Below are 17,658 nucleotides of genomic sequence, written 5' to 3' on the forward strand. Positions count from 1 at the left end.
CTTTCGGCTAACCCGCTCGCGGAAAAAGGTATTCATTATCCGCATATTATTCTGTTCTGCAAACTCTACCAATAACTCTCCTCTGCTATTCCTAGAGCATATGCCATATTCCCCCACTAACTTGTCTCCGGCCTGCTTCTTGCCTACCCTGGCATTGAAATCGCCCATCAGTATACTGCATTTTGTTTTGACTTTACCCATCGCCGATTCCACGTCTTCATAGAAGCTTTCGACTTCCTGGTCATCATGACTAGATGTAGGGGCGTAGACCTGTACAACCTTCATTTTGTACCTCTTATTAAGTTTCACAACACGACATGCCACCCTCTCGTTAATGCTATAGAATTCCTGTATGTTACCAGCTATGTTCTTATTATTCAGAAATCCGACTCCTAGTTCTCGTCTCTCTGCTAAGCCCCGGTAGCACAGGACGTGCCCGCTTTTTACCACTGTATATGCTTCTTATGGCCTCCTAACTTCACTGAGCCCTATTATATCCCATTTACTGCCCTCTAATTCCTCCAATAGCACTGCTAGACTCGCCTCACTAGATAACGTTCTAGCGTTAAAGGTTGCCAGGTTCATATTCCAATGGTGGCCTGTCCGTGTTTACCCTGTTTTAATTTACTGCATTTTCGGCACTTTGGTTAGTTAGCATTGTGTCACTTCCTTCATGCTTAGAGAAGGCTTTTTGTTTAATATTGAGTCCATTCCTTTGGATTCCTATCTTTCTGTCTGCTTCCGTCAGCCTGTTAGAACGAATGAAATTTAGCAGATTGAGAGTGATATTATTGAGGTGTCACCTTTGGCACTCCACGCTTTACATCTATTCAGACTGCGTGGCCTACCTAGAGATTAGATGCACAGTATGAGCCACGTAGAAAAGTACATGTGTTTCAAAAATTGCTATCGATTGTCGTTAATACATTGCATGAAAGCAATAGCACTTATTTGATATTAATGCGATTAGGATTTTTGTCTACTTCACGTGTTTCTAATCTATCTATCTATCTATCTATCTATCTATCTATCTATCTATCTATCTATCTATCTATCTATCTATCTATCTATCTATCTATCTATCTATCTATCCCCTTCTTACGTCGACCCAGTGGCCCAACTTTTCAACCAGCTTGGATAACTAGGTATGTGCTCGTAGTAGTGATGCCATCGTGTATATTCAATCGTCGTCACTACGATCTCGTCATCTGACTCTCGTTAAGCCGTCGCCGTCAGGTCTTTTAGGCCAACTCAGTGAACCAAGTTGTCTAATAAGCTTCGGCTACTATGTATGTGCTCGTGGTTGTAATGCGTCATGGTCGTTTCAACGTCGTCATTCCGGCCGCGTCATGCAACTCTCGTCACACCGTCGACGTCATGCCATCGTCATGTCACAGTGATCATGGATTCGTTTCCATGCCGTCCTCGTATTGCAATCGTAACTCAAACATTGTCATCCAATTTTCGTCATCCCATCATCCTGAGGTTATCGTTATCATACAATCGCCTTGCATTCGTTGTCCTACCACTGTCGCGGTGACGTCTTGGTCCTTTCATCATCTTCAATCCAGATTCGTCATAGAATTCTCTCGTGTCGTCGCAGTCACACCAACTTTGCCTTGCAGTCGTCATGGCGCCATCGTCCTCATACATTCATTGCCCTACGGTCCTCTTGATGTCATTGTGGTCTTTCCATCGTCATATTCTAACTTCGTCATTCGACTTCTTCGTGCGCTCGTCTTCGAGCTATCTTTAATTGACCCTCGTCGTGATGATACAATTATTTAATGTCGTCATCGTCACACCATCGTCGTTGTACAGCCGTGAGTCATCCGATTAGCCTCGCGTCGTCGTTGTGAACTGCCTTCATCACTGTATTGTCATTACTGCGTCGCCATCATAAAAGAGCATTCATGCTGTCAGGCTAATGCCGACCATGGCCAACGAGTACCATGGCAATTTTAACCACTGCCATGATTCCTTTTCACTTCTCATACATTCAGTGCAGCGGAATGGGCGAGTAATTTTCGCAGCGTAACATTGGCGGCGAGGACTTACGGAGTCGCCATCTGTCGGAAGCGCCTCGCTTGCGTTGTATGAAGGATAACGCGTCGCATTCATCATACGTCCGGCTGTCGGCACTCAAAAAAAAAAGAAAATAAAGAAACACCATGCAGTTGCCCTCCTGTACATTCCTATAAGTACTCTGAAAAGTATCTTGCTGTCAAAATAATAATCTTGAGCAAACAGAAAGCACAGAATGATTTACAGGCGCTGTCGCTTTACCGAATACGTACAGTGAACGCCGACTGTGCGCAGTCACCACGGTGGAGTCCCCCGAACCGGCTTCTTGCGTGAAAGGTAGGCAGTCGCCGAGAGCAAACTATGTGAAATATGTTCTGATATTAGACTGTTTGCATAACCTAATGGAGCCTAAGAGAATGAAGCCTCAATGCAACAATCGCATGGTTTCGCAGCGACCGACTGCGCGTCTGCATGCTTGTCCGCGCACAATGTATCGTTTTCGCTGCGAGCCCGTTTTCGCCCCTTGCCCTGAGGTTTACGCCGTAGCACATGATCATATTACAGTACACAAGCAGCCATCGTTGCTTGGACGCTATCAGAGCTGTTCATAAATAGTTTCCTTATAACTAGGGATTTCGACGCCTATGGCGATTTGTGACGTGCCGTCGCCACGGTTCAATCTTTTCTTTTATATTTTTGGACTTTTAAATATTATTATTTCCGAAGTGTCATCACATTGTGCGTTTATCGGTCTTCTCAGCGAGCCATTTACCGCTGCTGCTTTTTCTTAATCCTGTAGATTCCTTGTTTGTTGGTAACATGAGCATATGCCATCACTTTTTTTTAACTTGATTGTTACGGTTGAATTTCCCTTCCAGTGAACTTGCCAGTATCTAGCTTCAACAAGCTCATGGGTCAAAGTTTCATGACATTAGCCGGGCAGCGCGCGGGGTGGAGCGTGTCAGTATGCGATTTCTGCTACTCATCGCGAACATTGCAGCCCACAGATCGTAGGATAAACCTTCCTCGCGGAAGTGCTTGCTGCGCACCCGAGTTGTAGCTGATGGCTGCTTGCCGGTTCTGCGTTTTGAGATCCAAGCTTCACGCATCGTCTTGTCACGCGGGTAGATGTAGAGGACTCCGTCGCGTATGTCCGGCACTGCGGCACCGGGCAGTAGACTACCATCTTAGGCGCCTTGAAAGGCAGTCACTACCTGTTCTAATGCTTTGAAGTGTTCTAAAGCAGACACCCGAAGCTGGAAAAGCTCCCCACTTAATTAGAACCGCAATACAAGTGCGGCTTTAAACTTTCGTTTTCAGTTCGTTTCGACGTTTCCGAAGGAGCCGACGCCGCCATTGTGTGCACATGATCCCTCATACCACGTCACGCCACGCCGACGGCAGCGCCCGCTTATCCATTGGTGGAGCTCGCCCCCAAAATGAACGATGTATGCCAAGGGGCGCAGCAGTATGGCAAGAGCCATGCTGCGAGGAGTTGATGACTGAATACCACAGCTTACTATAGATTTCTTGGTTAACTCGCGCAGACTAGACGACTATTTGTCACCGTCACGTCTTGAAGCTGATGCCACTAAGTCTTTGTCATCAGCAGCAGCAGTCACCACAATTTTAAAATCAATAACCGTTGTTTCCACAATTCTTGACGAACATCTCCCGTGTTCAATTTCGATTCCTCAACAGTGTGTATAAGGAGTGCCGAATGCGCACTTCACATGAGCCTCCACTCTGTCGTGAAGCGAAGAAGCTCACTGCAATGACATAGCAAGATGGACGCGGTGGTCAAGCATCCTAACCGCAGCAACGTAGCCTAGACACTGGCACAAGAACGCAAAGACACATCACACGAGCTCTTCTAAAAATGATGATAAATAAGTAAACAACGACAAAAAAGCAAGAGATGAATTAAGCTGATAATTTATAGAAATCGCCGAAGGAGTTAATATACACGAATAGCTTTCTGACGCAGGTGAACTGTCCCTGCATCTTTACAGTTCACCTAAATACATTGGCCTAACCGGCAACGCTAGAAAGATTAGGCGTTTATATATTTCATAGCGTTTTGATGAATCAAGTGTGATGTAGTGGTCCGTATTGACTTTGTGCAATAAAGACAGATATTTCTGGCGGAAGAACGAAAGGTGTATTTTTTTAGTCTGCATATTTTCTTCTGTGGTGCATTAGATCTTATTAAAACTTCCAAACGTCCACTGCACTGATTCTTCTGTATATATTCGCTACTGCGTCAATGACTCAACAACTTTCTCTGTAGCTGACATGAGGCAAATGCTGACAGTCTTCTTCAAGCAAATTCCTTCTTAGCGTAATTGGTATTTACTGAAAGACATATATGGGGGGGGGGGGGGCACTTGAGGACACATACTAAAAAAGTCGCAGTTTTGCCCGAAAGTCGAAGCATATTGCGCAATTGCGATAGCAAATTAGTAGAGAGCTATTCAAAGTAAGGATGTAGTTTAATCGACCGTGTGAACTTGTAAACATTCGCTTACTACCTAAATTATCAAGCTTTGGGTCACGAACGCACAGGAAAACATGAACAGGTCTTACTCGACGACCGCAGAAAGTCGCCGTAAATACGCTGGAGTGAGAAAGCGCGGCAGCAGCAGCGAGCGAAGTGACCTTCGTGCTGCCTCTCTGTTCAACGCAAACTACGCGGCGAAAACACAGCGCACATGAAGCTATGAGCCATCAGCGCTCCTATACACTGTACTAAAGAGCAAGGCAGGGATGTTAACCATAAGGCAGTTTTCGGTTTGCCACCCTACACTGAGGTGGGGAAAAAGTGGTTGGAATGAATGCAAATAGTGAGAGAAATAAAAAGAAAGTTTGGCAGCATGTTACACTCCTGTAACACGTGATTGCGAAAGACTACTGCACACGTGGTAGTACATAAAGAGGTCGCACTTCTTGCAAGACATAAAGAGCCGCAATGTGAAGTAAACGTATGTCGCTGTAGGTCAACCTCCACATCGACAGATGCGAGCAAATAATGCGCTACCTAAAATCTTTCGTGTCTTCATTCATATTCAGCCACTGAATATTTGCTTGCTTACGGGGATATGAGCCATAGGCCTCGAGCAACTTACTCTGTTTCACATTTCTGCAGAGTACGGAGCTATTTTACATGTGTATAGCGATGGCTCTGTCACACCATATGCCTCCACTGCAGCCTTCGTGATCCCACATATGACCATCGCTCGGCGGTAAACTGGACCTAGGGCAACGTTAACTGCCGCAGAACTGCCGAGTCACTTCGATTTCTCTCCGAGAAGCCTCCTCACGCATGGACAATATTCTGCGATTCCAAGCCAGTTCTTCAAACAATTGATTATGTCCTCAGACGGGGCCCGTATTATTCAATGGCTATAGAAATTACAGAGCATCTCGACCATGCAAATAGATATCGCCACAATGTCGCCTTTCAATGCATACATTCGCACTGTGGCGTGATAGGGAACGAAAAGGCAGACGCTGAAGCAATAACTGCTTTAAATAATGCTTCTGAAGTACGCATTCCATTCTCAGGGACAGACACAAACCAAGGTCGATTCAAATAGGTCGAGAAACTTCGGACGAAAAGCGGTTCAGTACAGATTGTCACCGACATCAGCATAGGGGGTTATGGGAGCAGTGATTGAAGCGCGACTATGTTTGGAGGGAACAAACATTGGGAAAGAAAAACTCGTTTTTTTAATTCAGACGAGACACAGTTAGATTCATTCAACGAAAATAAAGTTCCTAGGCAATTTTATATATTTGTGACGAGTTAAGAAAATGCAAGTTTATTTTCTTATTATTAAGAAATGAATTTCTTTTCAGCGCCCATCGCTACAGGGGGCGTTGACGCCACTATCACTCGCAATGTAATGCACGTCTTGAAATGGGCAGAAAGGCGCACTCGTCAAGTTCACCTGTTGAAATACGCCCCCCTCACAGTTTGTGCTTTCTTGCTTGTCGAAGTTTGTCTGAATTTGGTGACGCGGGTAGCTTCATCGCTTCTTAATCTGTTCAGTCAAAAGTAGTGAGTTACGACCGCCAGATAATTGTGTAGTTGTTTTCGTGCGACTGCGCTGGCCGACGGGCTTGGCATCTGACGATAGGATCAGCACTCTACACCTAAAGCTTTCGTCGGCCTCCAAAGAAAGTATGTTCTGTGCAAGGATGCGATTTGGACAACCGTACGGCTGTCCTTTTCCTGCATCGCTTTCCACGCTGAAAGCTCGAAACGCCCATCAAGTTGAAGGGAATTTGAATATATAGCTTCAAATGAAGGACAACAAAACAGATTTCGCGCCTTCGAAAACAAAATGACGTCAGTTCTGTTTTTAACGGACGTGGCGTCACATTATTTTTTCTTCCGCCGGAAGTGTTCCCACCACATACAGATGGCGCTAAGCCCCATGAACCACCGATGGACCGCCATGTTTTGAACGTATGGGCTCCTATGGAAGCTTCGCTACCACCTATATTTACCTTGCACAAGCTCCCTACTTCGTAGCGTAATACGCAACCGTACGTTGGAACACTGAACCCAGCCAGATCGACGATAGAAGCGAGTACATAAATGGGACCAAGAAATCAAATTGCGTATGACTCACCAGTTCAAAAGAAGCTGAACAAGCAAGGTGCACCGGATTCGCCCTGGCGCCGCATTGACCAAGCGTTATACAGTATAGACATCTGATAGGTTGCAGTGATACAAGCCCAAACTTTGAATACTGTAAGGTACCAAAAAGACCCGATCATATATTTTACGTTTGTCCCGCGGAAGCACAAGAAGGACAGCAACTGGTCTCGTCCATCGCAAACGTCGATGTGAGGCCGCTATCATACGAGTGTCTTTTATTTCCTTGACCTAATAGAAACCGCGCAGCCCTGATAGCAAGTGCTGCTATAGGATTTCCCCATGCCACTGGGCTATACGCACGGCCTTTGAGATGCCACAACGCTGCGAACTCGTATATACGCACCTCCATGTTATAACATCTTCATCATTCATCAGCCATTTTCTTCCCCGTCCCTTTTCCCAGTATAGAGTAGCAGGCCAGCGCAAGTTATAGCTCAGGCCGACCTCACCGCCTTTCTATCAATCTCTCTCTCTCTCTCTCTATGGGGTTATGGACCATTCCTGAGTATGGTATTTTTGTCTCACTGGACTTTTTCAGGTATGAGCCTTTGTAACGAGCTAATTGAGGCTTTCGCTTTAAGAAGTGCAGGAACAGGACAAGCGTTCCAATTATAAGTGTTCACATAGGCCAGTCGATCTCAAGAAGTGCAGTAGAGCTTGCACGGTCTCTTGATGCAATGTTAAGTCCCGTCGATGTTGCGAAATTCTTCCGACAGAGGCTGGTCGTGCAATTGGTTGAGCATGATCAAGCGATTGTTTCTGTGCACTGTACTCCGGGCCCTAGCACAGAAAATGACGTATTGTTTCCTCGTCCCCGCAATGCCCACATGCTGTGGTTTCGGTCATCCGGATGGGGAACGCGTAAGCATTGGTAAAAGCAACGCCCAACCATAGTCTGCACAAAAGGGTCCTGCCTCTTCAGGGAAATATTGGTTGAAGTCGAAGCTTTTCATACAGGGTATATACTGGGGCATGCGTGAATTGTGGTTCACCCTACTCCAACGTGGCCCATTGACGTGCAAGGAGGCGAAGCATCCTTTCAACATCTGCCTTTGACAGGGATACTGTATAGGTAACGGCCTTCTACATGAGTTAAAAGGGCAACTTGATCGGCGCTCTCATTGCCGATGATGCCCCGTGACTGGGGAGCTGGAACCACTGCCACTGATAAGTGCTTTCCTGCCCTTTCTGAATCAGGTGGCGTATGGCCTGTGCAATTTCTAACTTCAAGTGTTGATGCGGACAGCGCGGTAAGACTGACAGTAAACAATTCAGTCATCTTCGAGTCGCAGGAGTGGACTATTGGTGTGCTGTTTCGTATCTATTAAAATATAGCGCGACTGGAAGCGCTGCGAGCTTTGCGGCGGTGGATGTTGTCAAGTGTGAAGTTCTGAACCTTATGGTGGTGGCTTTTGCTGGAATGACGACAGCTGCGGTGGAGCTATTCGGCAGGACGGAGTCGTCGCAGTAAATGTTTGTGCGATTCCGGTACTTCTCGTATAGACTTTCTTCGCGCCATATGCATGGAGGCCGCCATATATTGTGAAGTTACAGCGCCCGCCGTGGAGCGCCTTCTGGACGCGTCGGTTGCCCGTTTGTTTACAATGGTCGCAGCAGCTGCAGGTATGAGGCAGGCAGCCGCTGTATCGGCCACCACGATGAATAATGAGCGAGTAGACGGCGCAAAATTTGGCTAAAGCTGCAAAGGCACTGTAATTTTGGCTTTGATGTTTCAGCTCTGTCTGCAATGCATTCTTTAATTGTGCAAGCTTAACGGCTGAAGGCAACGAATGTAGCAGCCTGATGCAGTCCTTCTTTACAGCGGTACACTTGTAAGCATGTTACAAGTGTACCGCTTGTAACATGCTTGACAAGTTACCTCTTGTCACCGTGAACTCAACGTGCAACAACTTCGTTTCCGAATACGCGTGTGTGTGCGCGTAGAAAATGGCTGTCGGCGATCTGCTATGGTGCTATGTACCGACCAGGTCATTCTTGTCGAGAGCGCTGACCACAAAGCTTATTTAGGAAAGGTTTTCTGATCATATGGAGCGCCGATAAAACGCATTCGTGCACGTGTGGACAAAAATGTTACAAGTGACGAAGCGGCAGCTCGTCTGTTGCCTCATTCATTGGAAAAACTCGCAGTGCCCTCCTAGTTACAACGTTTAACTTCGCTGCTATGGAAAGTGAAGTTATTCGAGTGAGTCACTCGGATTAGCATACAGGGAAAGCGCTGCGCTGGCTTGTGTGCTTATCGCAGTTCAATCTTCGTGATACTCTGTGGCAGGCGTGGTGGCGGCAACGCTGTGTTGTTACTTCGGTATTTCCCTGTCAGCCTTTACCGGCAATCGGTTGCCAGTCATTTCCAGCAATGGTTTTTTTATACTGGCAGTTAAGGCTGTGCGCGGCATGACGACAGTGCATGACGACAGTTTGTAAACAAACTGATGGTCTCGCGGCAGGTGGGAAGCAAGATAGTATAACCTCACGATGCGCGGATACAGTTAGGCAGAACGAGCCACGTGGATCTTCGCAGGTAGAGAGGTTAGATAGTGGCATGAAGTCCGGGGAAGGAGCCTTACCTGCATCCTTAGTGCTTTAACTGCGATGTCGGTCTTGATGAGGTCTCTAGAGCTCGAAATAGTTGCCGCCGTTGACGCACTTCGAGGAAGACCTAGACAAATCCGGAGCCCGTGGGGCTCAACACTTTGCATGGTACGTAGGCTTGTGTTACTAGGGTTTGTTAATACTCACAAGGTATACCGCGAAAGACCGGAAAAAAAGTGCCCTATATAGTTGCAGCATAGTACTCTGGTACTTCCCCATGTCTTCCCATTGAGGAAATTCAAAAAGTGACAGATCTTTGTCAACTGCTTTTGAATGTACGGTCCTTGGGGGCGCGATGAGATGTTTCTGTGAATCATGGCGCGCAAGAACTTGTACGACCGAACATACGGTATCATTTGCCCTAATTATTGCAGTGTAGTGCGTCATGGGCTTGTGAGTGAACGCCAAAAAGTGCACGTTTCTCAAATGAAATTTCCAGGCTGTGATTGCGGAAGTAAAGTGTAATCGGAGTGGTAGCTTTTTGGAGCCCTGCGCGTCTTGCAGGCGTGTTAATCTAGACGCCCAAACGCATGTCATCCGCTTACATTATTCTTCTAACTCTGCTTCGAAGGTAACCAAAGAGACCAATTAGCGTGAGGTCTAACAACGTAGGGCTCAGTACGCCGCCCTAGTCACTCCGCGGTAGGTGTGATTTAAAGAAGTGTGGCCGTCGTCAGTATTCATTAAGATCGCATGGAGAGATAGCTGTAAGTCCTTCCAAGCAATCGAAAACCGAGGCATGGCTCTCGGAGAGCGGCGAGTAAAAACGTATAACCTTTTCGTACACCCCTCTGACGTCAATCAACAAAGAAGCGCAGAAACGCATAAATCCTTTTTGGTGCTGAAGGTATGTGACCAGGTTGACGCCATTATCAGTCGATGAGTGGCCACGTCGAAAACCTGCCATGGAATCTTGGTAGAGGCTGTGGCATTCCAGGTACCACTGCAGGCGTCCCTCGATAATACTCTCCATAACTTTGCCATACAGCTCGCTAATGCGATCGGGCGAAACGATGAAAGCTTGAACGACGGCTTATCAGGCTTCAGTAGTGGAACGACACGACTACTCTTTCACCTTGTGGGAAGTGTGCCATCTCACCAGGATTAATTATACATATATATCGGAACAGGCTTCACCCGCTTACCCCGATGACAAAAGCTCTGTAAGAAATTCCATCATGCCCTAGTGATAACTTAAGTATGCAAAAATCTAGCGCCACCTTGAGTTCATAGAAGGAAAATGGTAGACCGATGCGGGGGTCGCAGGGTGGCGGGAAGCTGATGGAATCTGATAAATTGTTTGGAGCGGTGAGTTTCTCCGCTAATGTGGCGCAGAATTCCTATACGACACGAATATCTGGTCGATGTTGGAAGAGGTCCAGAGCCTTGAATTAGGACCGCCGTAAGGGGGGGTGGGCTGTCCTGAGACCTCGTGCTGTCCTTCATAAGGGCGACAAGGGCTTACGAGGGTCAAGCGATTCACAGAAAGCAGTCCAGCTTTCTGACTGCAGCTTATCTAGCCAGCGATGCATCTTCTTTTGTATGTGTCTATGTGTCTCTAGATAGTCCATTGACTTCGTGTGTCGGTATTTACATTTGCCAAGTTGCTGGATCCCTCGAAGTCGCCCTAATTCTATAAGGAATGCCGCGAATTTCGAAGAGCACATGATAGTATGCTTAGTGCCTTGTACTGCACTTTTAACTGTGTCTTCCAAATTATGCAATAAATTACTTTCACGTAAGGCTTCCATTATAAACTGCAGTTTGGTCCAGTCCACTATTTGGGTTGTATCACAGGAGTTTACGAGGATGGTCTTCGGACCTTAACATAAGTGGGAATATGGTGACTCCTGTGCTTATTGATGTCCATAACCGTCCAGTACACCTTACAAGTCTTCGTGAGAGGAGACAAAGTCAAGACAGTTGCTATATGTCGAGCGTATGTCAAAATCTAGGAATGCCCTCATTTAAACCCAGGGTTAGTTGTTGGAGGCGAATGATACGAAGTCTGCCTTTCGCATTGATTTGTTTATTTCCCCGAAGTGTATGGTGATGGTGGAAGTCCTGGATTAAAATGCACGCGCCAAGAGATGATGAAAGCATCCGTCGTAATCTTTGCTAATAAATTGACTTGATGTAGTATTGCGGGCACCCACAACACTGACGGTCTCTTCTTTTTTTGCTGTTAAGTATATGTATTGGTTATCCTCATGAGGTGGCACAGGCTAAAGAATCAGAGAGATACGACAGTAATCACGTGGTTGGTCAACTAGTTGTGAAAACAGCAGTAAGCTTGTTCTTTTCAGCAGTAGTTGACGACATAAATAATTCATAACCTGATACAGTTCGATAAATTTGACTCGCAAATGACAATGATGGGAAACCCATCGGAGTACACGAACCGTCGGAAATCGGCGATGTGCTGTCGCGGTCACCGGAAAATCCACTAAAAAAATGCTGCTTTCCGGACCTCCCCCAAGAAAGATAGATACTGGTAAGCCATGCTTTACTCAAAGGCTGCCAGCACCGGACTCGACGTGTCGAGTACTTAAAGTGCACTGAGGCTGTATGCATGTTCTTCAGCAACAAGGAAATGGAATTCAGTAAAGATTGCAGTATGGTTATCACTTGTTGATCTGTGTGTAGCAGCTAATCCGATGGAGCAACTCGCTCTACTGGATGTGGCTCTTGCTGTGGTTCTTCTATAGGCCGTTCTATTGTACAGAGATATTTCACAGTTTTCTTGCATCAGCGTGGGAGTCTGCTGCGCTGGGGACGACAAGTTTGTGACGTAATTAGTGCACTAGATAGGAGGAAGTGGTGCGCAAAACATGACCTCTCAGTTCATATTCTGTGCAATAGCATCGGTGTATGACTTCGCTGCCAGGAAAGAAATCTACTTGCAGAGGCTATTGCTTAGTTCTCTCCATCTACACAGCGAGCATTAGCGCGTTCATTGGAGTATTTTGTTCAATAGCTATATAGCCCTCAGCTCAACCACCAGGAGAGAGTCGTAAAAGGGTAATAGGATTCTTGCTTGAGTAGTAGCTGCGTCTGCACTACCATGACTCTTAATTTTTAATCTGAGTGATTGCTCGCACACGTGTCCCGCATAATAATCGGCAAGCACGGCGATGATATAAGGGGCGTACAGGCAGAAGAAGTAGTGGGGGGTCCCGTAAGGTACCGCTTCTATAGCTCTTTTGCTGCCATTGCAGGCTTGGAGCAGTACACAGCAAATTCCGAGTCGTATTGTGTCATTGGCGATGTGAAAATTACATAAATCGTTTTAACCTCCAGGCGCAACCCTTGTCGACTGCCACGTTAACGTGAGACATAAACAAGGGGTTAAACACGTATTTACCATTTCGGTTAACTATTGCACATAATGCAAGCGCTACTGGCCCGTCTATTGTCTCCAGGTAACGAGTATTGGAGGCAGAATCATTGTAGCAATTACGCTGTAATTCTCTAAAATAGTCTGTTTCGCTAAATAAAATAAATAAAAGTAAAGGATTGCGTCATCTCCTTCAATGTGAAGTCTCCAAATATTGTGTTCTGCCAGCTGTAGACATAAGGCAGCCACATGATTTGTTAAGTACAACTTCGCCGCGAAGTTTTACCAAAAGTGTTTGTGTGTTTTAGCACGCTTTTCCAAAACTGAGAGTCCACTGCATGCCGCATTATGGGCCCAGTGTCGCCCCCTGGATGCTGGAATGCTGGCCTGGTGGGTATAAGGGAAAGTACTGGGTGCTGTTCAGAAAACGAGCTCTAGACCGCGGAAAAAGAGGAGCCTGGCTACGGTATATATATATATATATATATATATATATATATATATATATATATGATAAAGAAAGGAAGACACATTTTAATCCAATAAAAGAACAGAAAAAGTGACACCAAGGACACGCGAATTCGATCTCAAAACCTATAGATCTCAAGTCCAGTACTTTACCAGTAAGCCATGCCAGAGCTAGGTTACGTTAGAAATTCACAATGTCAACATCCGGGTGCACTTTCAGCCAGCGCTTAAATGTTTCGCTAAGACACTGTAGACGTTCATCGCCCCGCAGTTCAAGCTTACACCTCTATCAGAAAGGAACAGTCGTTGTCTCTATTGAATAGTGTGCCCTGAAGTGCCAGAACATTGATTTGCTTTCGTCGCTGATATTTAAACTTCGAAAATAGCCTTTATTAAGGCGTTTTCTTTTTTTTTTTTTTTTGCCGCTGGCCCGGGACGCTGCACGGGCTGTTACTTCGAATTTCGATAGCCGTTTCTGGTTCTCAGCGAAATAAGAACGCAACATTTCCTCAGTTCGATCATGCGTTTCAATCGCACGTCGGTGTCGACGCATATCTCTCTTAGATACGTGTCGGTTAGAGCGCCTGCCAGCCTTCGGCGACAGCACATATACGTGCGGTACTCGTGTAACGTGCCACATCGGCGCTCATCGCTTCTTCGGCTTACACTGTATACACAGAAAAACTGTTAATTTAAATAGACTGATGCGAAAGCTGTACCTCAGAGTGATATTTATTCGTTAGACTTGTTTGTTCCTGAGCCCAGACACGCCAATAGCGTGCAAACGGACTCGGTGGGTAGGCTAGGCGTAACCTTCGGTGGAAGAGAACGATCTCGGCACGGGAACAACGCGACTGCTAAACTGTGTGTATTTGCGTCTGAGAACCCTTTTACTATATTTATTTAGTACATTATGGAAAGTATAAGCGCACGAATTGCGTCAGCTTTGTTATCACTGCGATGATATCAATCAGTGGCCGCCTACGTGGGGTTTTAATTTGAACATGTCGGAACGACTAGGGTCCTATAACGTAGAGCTATTCCAAACTCTTCGATTCCAATTCTGCAATCAGCCTTCCACGATTTGTCATAAAATTTTCGAGTTAGCACCCACAGCTTCTGTATATCATGCAACGTCACGAAAACCGCGATAACGCCCCATCTAATACGATATGTGCACACTGATTATGCATGGTTATACCGAACGAAAGAAATATATTTATTGCAGATTCGACGCCTTTTTCGCCATTAGCAAAAAAAGGCGTCGTTTGACTAATTGCCATTGGTCAAACGCTTATGGGCTACGACACTAAACGACTAAAACTCACCACTTCAAAGCGACGTGTACGCGTTAAAGACGCATTGATATGCCGAACAAAATTGAAAGTTTTCCTGAATAGCTAGAGACTGCCCCGTTCGAAAAGGAATAGAAGATAGCTGCTGCCAATCGTTGTGGCACTGGCTACTCTGAGCTGCCTGGGAGCATGAATTTATTTGCGTGTAATATAAGATTTTGCCATGGCAGTATAATGTTACCAACACCTTTTGGCACGTATACGATATCGCTCTGCCAACTCTACTGCTGAGGATCGATTTTACCGGCATTTTTAACCTTGCGTAGCACGCGGCCGCGACTTTCGGCCAGCCACTGCAAGCTAATAAAGGGAAGCGTACCAATCGCAGACAACGGCACCACTATCCTCATCCGGCTATCTACTTTCACTGCGCTGGCTCGGCCTCATCGAAACTCTCTCCATTTGAGCGTTCTCCTCGCCTCTTCTCAGCCAATTGGATAAGAGGAACTGCTCAGTGTAGATAAAACTATCCGCTTTGAAAGCAAAAGAAAGTGACACCCTATAAACGAGAAGGGCATTTGATTGGGCATTTCAAATAGCAGTGCGGGCTAAATTTGACGTCAGCGGATTGGAATAAAATCAGACCATAATAGCTTTACGTTATAGGGCCCTTGCGGGACCTGGTTATCTCGTGTCTGCTCCGCAACACTGCGACAACTCCCTGTCATCGGCTGCGTCATCTCTTATAAACAAATACAAACGCATTACAGGAACACGTCACGGACACTGACTCAAGAAGTTCGGTGAACGTTCACGAAATGCAAACATGCACTGCTGCTAGCAATGAGCCCTCGTTGACGCCAGATGAATAAAAAAAGCGATCTACTAAAAAAAACGAGACGTTATCTGTGTATTTGTATTTTCCTTCAATAACACAGCTATCCGCACAACAAAACAGGGCATGCAAAAAAAAAAGGTGATCTTCTGTGTAAACCATGCGCGCATAAACAGAGTGGCTCACGCACCATTATTCCAAGCCCCCGACAAAATTGCGTCAAGTATTTGTATTCGACAACGCTTACAGTACTTGCGTGCTGGAGCCAGTGTGGTACAACCGCAACCAGCGCACTTTCCAGTACAAGCCAGCGAACTCGAGCGACAAATACACCGGCGTGTCCTAGCGTCATAGCAGTGAAACCAGCGCCTCGTGCAGTTTGACCCAGCTCTTATCCAGCGACCTCTCCGGTGTTCCAGCGACTCCTAGCGAGTGCCGGCATCCTCAGCGCGATTCCGTGTCAAAAATGCGTGCTGTTTTCACATTAGAAGGCACTGGCAGACGCTGTATTTTGCAAGAGGGCACTGTGTCCCCATGGAAGTGCCCGCGGAGACACTGTTCTACCAGTAATATATCGTCACCTAGATGCGTACGAGATTTTGAATTAGTGCTTTATAACATGGCTTCCCGTAACTCGAAACTTAACAAGCTCAGACTTTACTAAACTTTGTTAAAGTACAACGTCTCTACATTGAACGGGTCCAGCACACCGCGGCAACATGATAGCCTATACGTCCTTTCTCATTGGCACTTATATTCACTTGCCTACACAGGATGAAAGGGTCACAGGAACATTAATATTTGAAGTGATTAACAGTGGTGAATACGCGCAGCCTGAACTAGGAGGAGACGTTTTTACAAGGTGACCGCAGTTCGTCAGAAAAGGAGGATATTGACAAAGGGGTACCTTTGCAATGATCCTTACTCAAGTATCCTTATCAGAAAGTTGGCTCAAGGTTTAGGCTTCGCTTGTCCGCCCACTATTTATCCCTTTTGTGCACACGCATGTGACTTCCAAATTTTGGCTCCGTACGAGTCTCCGCTCCTAGGTACTTTTGAAGGTGAATTGAAAAACAAACATTGACAATCGGCAATCGAGGCTTATCTAAGACAAGCTTTCAGTTGCGCTTTTGCATTTTATTGAAGCTTGTTTGTTCGTGCAACAATCTTGACTCTTTTGACGTGTCTGTTGCCTTGTGCAGGTCGAAATTTTGCGCAACGCCATCGAGTATATCGAAGGACTAGAGGATCTCCTTGAGGCGGCTGACGGTGCGCGGATGCCCAACAGGCTCTTCGGAACACCAAAGACCAATTCAGCGAAACCACCGCAGGTAGGTTCCTTTGTGTCGAGAATTTTCGCAAAGGTTCAGTGCCAAATTACACTTGCGACATTGTATTGCGTTCCATTCTACGCATTCCTCTTTCATAACCTATTGAGTGTACTACAATGCACCAGAAAGCGCAGAGTGCTCTATTCATACGACTCGTACGTTCGACAACATAAATGTTTTTTTTTATAACGCGGGGGTTCTTTAAACTAAAAGAAGACCATTCCAGGATATAGATGGCGATGGCGATCTGCTAAAACGGATGTTGCTGTCAGCCTGATGTTACTGTCAACCTGACGTCGTAGTAATGCATTGTTCGCAAGGATTTTAAATAGGCAGGTGAAAAAATGCAAGCCTGTACTCCCTTGCTTGGAAGTCGAACAGCAGGTTCGTAAGTGCGTTACCAATACAGAAGGTTCAACAGAAAGGAACATAGGAACGCAAGATCAATGCTTTCTATTGCCTACGGTGTAATACACCCGGAGGGTCGTGCGGTCATCGAGCATGTTGCACGTGCTGCGAAGAGCGCGGTAACATACCTTTCCGATTAGTCAGATCACTGAGATTACGCGACGCACCTGCGCCATTCGACTTCTTTATCTAATAAGAGTAAGTGGATCATGGATCACCACTTAAGGACCACTGATGTTATGGAGGCAAATGCCGCCACTTGCAGTAATAAGACATGCTCCCACTCTTCGCTCCATAAAACTACCATATGCAGAGAAAAGGTAGGGTTTCGGACAACCACTACACTCGTTGCGGAAAACCCACGCATTGCACGTGGCACCTCTCGAAGTTCTATATAGCGGTCAGGCTGTGCCAAATCGATATAAACACGTAATTGCGGCGAGATGCCTTGTGCTGTGGTAACAATCAGAGTTCGTAATCTTGCAGTCATCTTGCTGATTTGATAATAATTTATGCGGAGTTCCCTACCTATGTCTTCAAGAAAAAATGTCCCGAACTCTGGCAATGTTCCCAGAAGAGCAAGCATCGTAGAGCGTCCCAATATATGACACGAAAGAAAAGCAAGGAACGAGACCTGACGACACTTTTCTTAGAACAGACTTTGTTGTGTCTAGTTCCATTAT

At 46.0% G+C, this 17,658-nt stretch overlaps 1 protein-coding gene across 2 annotated transcripts in view; it reads left to right on the top strand.

The window, feature by feature from the left end:
- Positions 1–17,658, top strand: part of nau (myogenic-determination protein nautilus) — a 114,213-nt gene that overhangs the window by 30,251 nt on the left and 66,304 nt on the right. For both annotated transcript variants that reach the window (XM_055065209.2, XM_050168742.3), the window contains exon 3: positions 16,439–16,567. In XM_055065209.2, coding sequence (XP_054921184.1) covers positions 16,439–16,567 — 129 coding nt within the window. The remainder of the gene's footprint in view (positions 1–16,438; positions 16,568–17,658) is intronic.

Source organism: Dermacentor andersoni, chromosome 10 (genome assembly GCF_023375885.2).
Source record: "Dermacentor andersoni chromosome 10, qqDerAnde1_hic_scaffold, whole genome shotgun sequence".
Classification (NCBI taxonomy): domain Eukaryota; kingdom Metazoa; phylum Arthropoda; class Arachnida; order Ixodida; family Ixodidae; genus Dermacentor; species Dermacentor andersoni.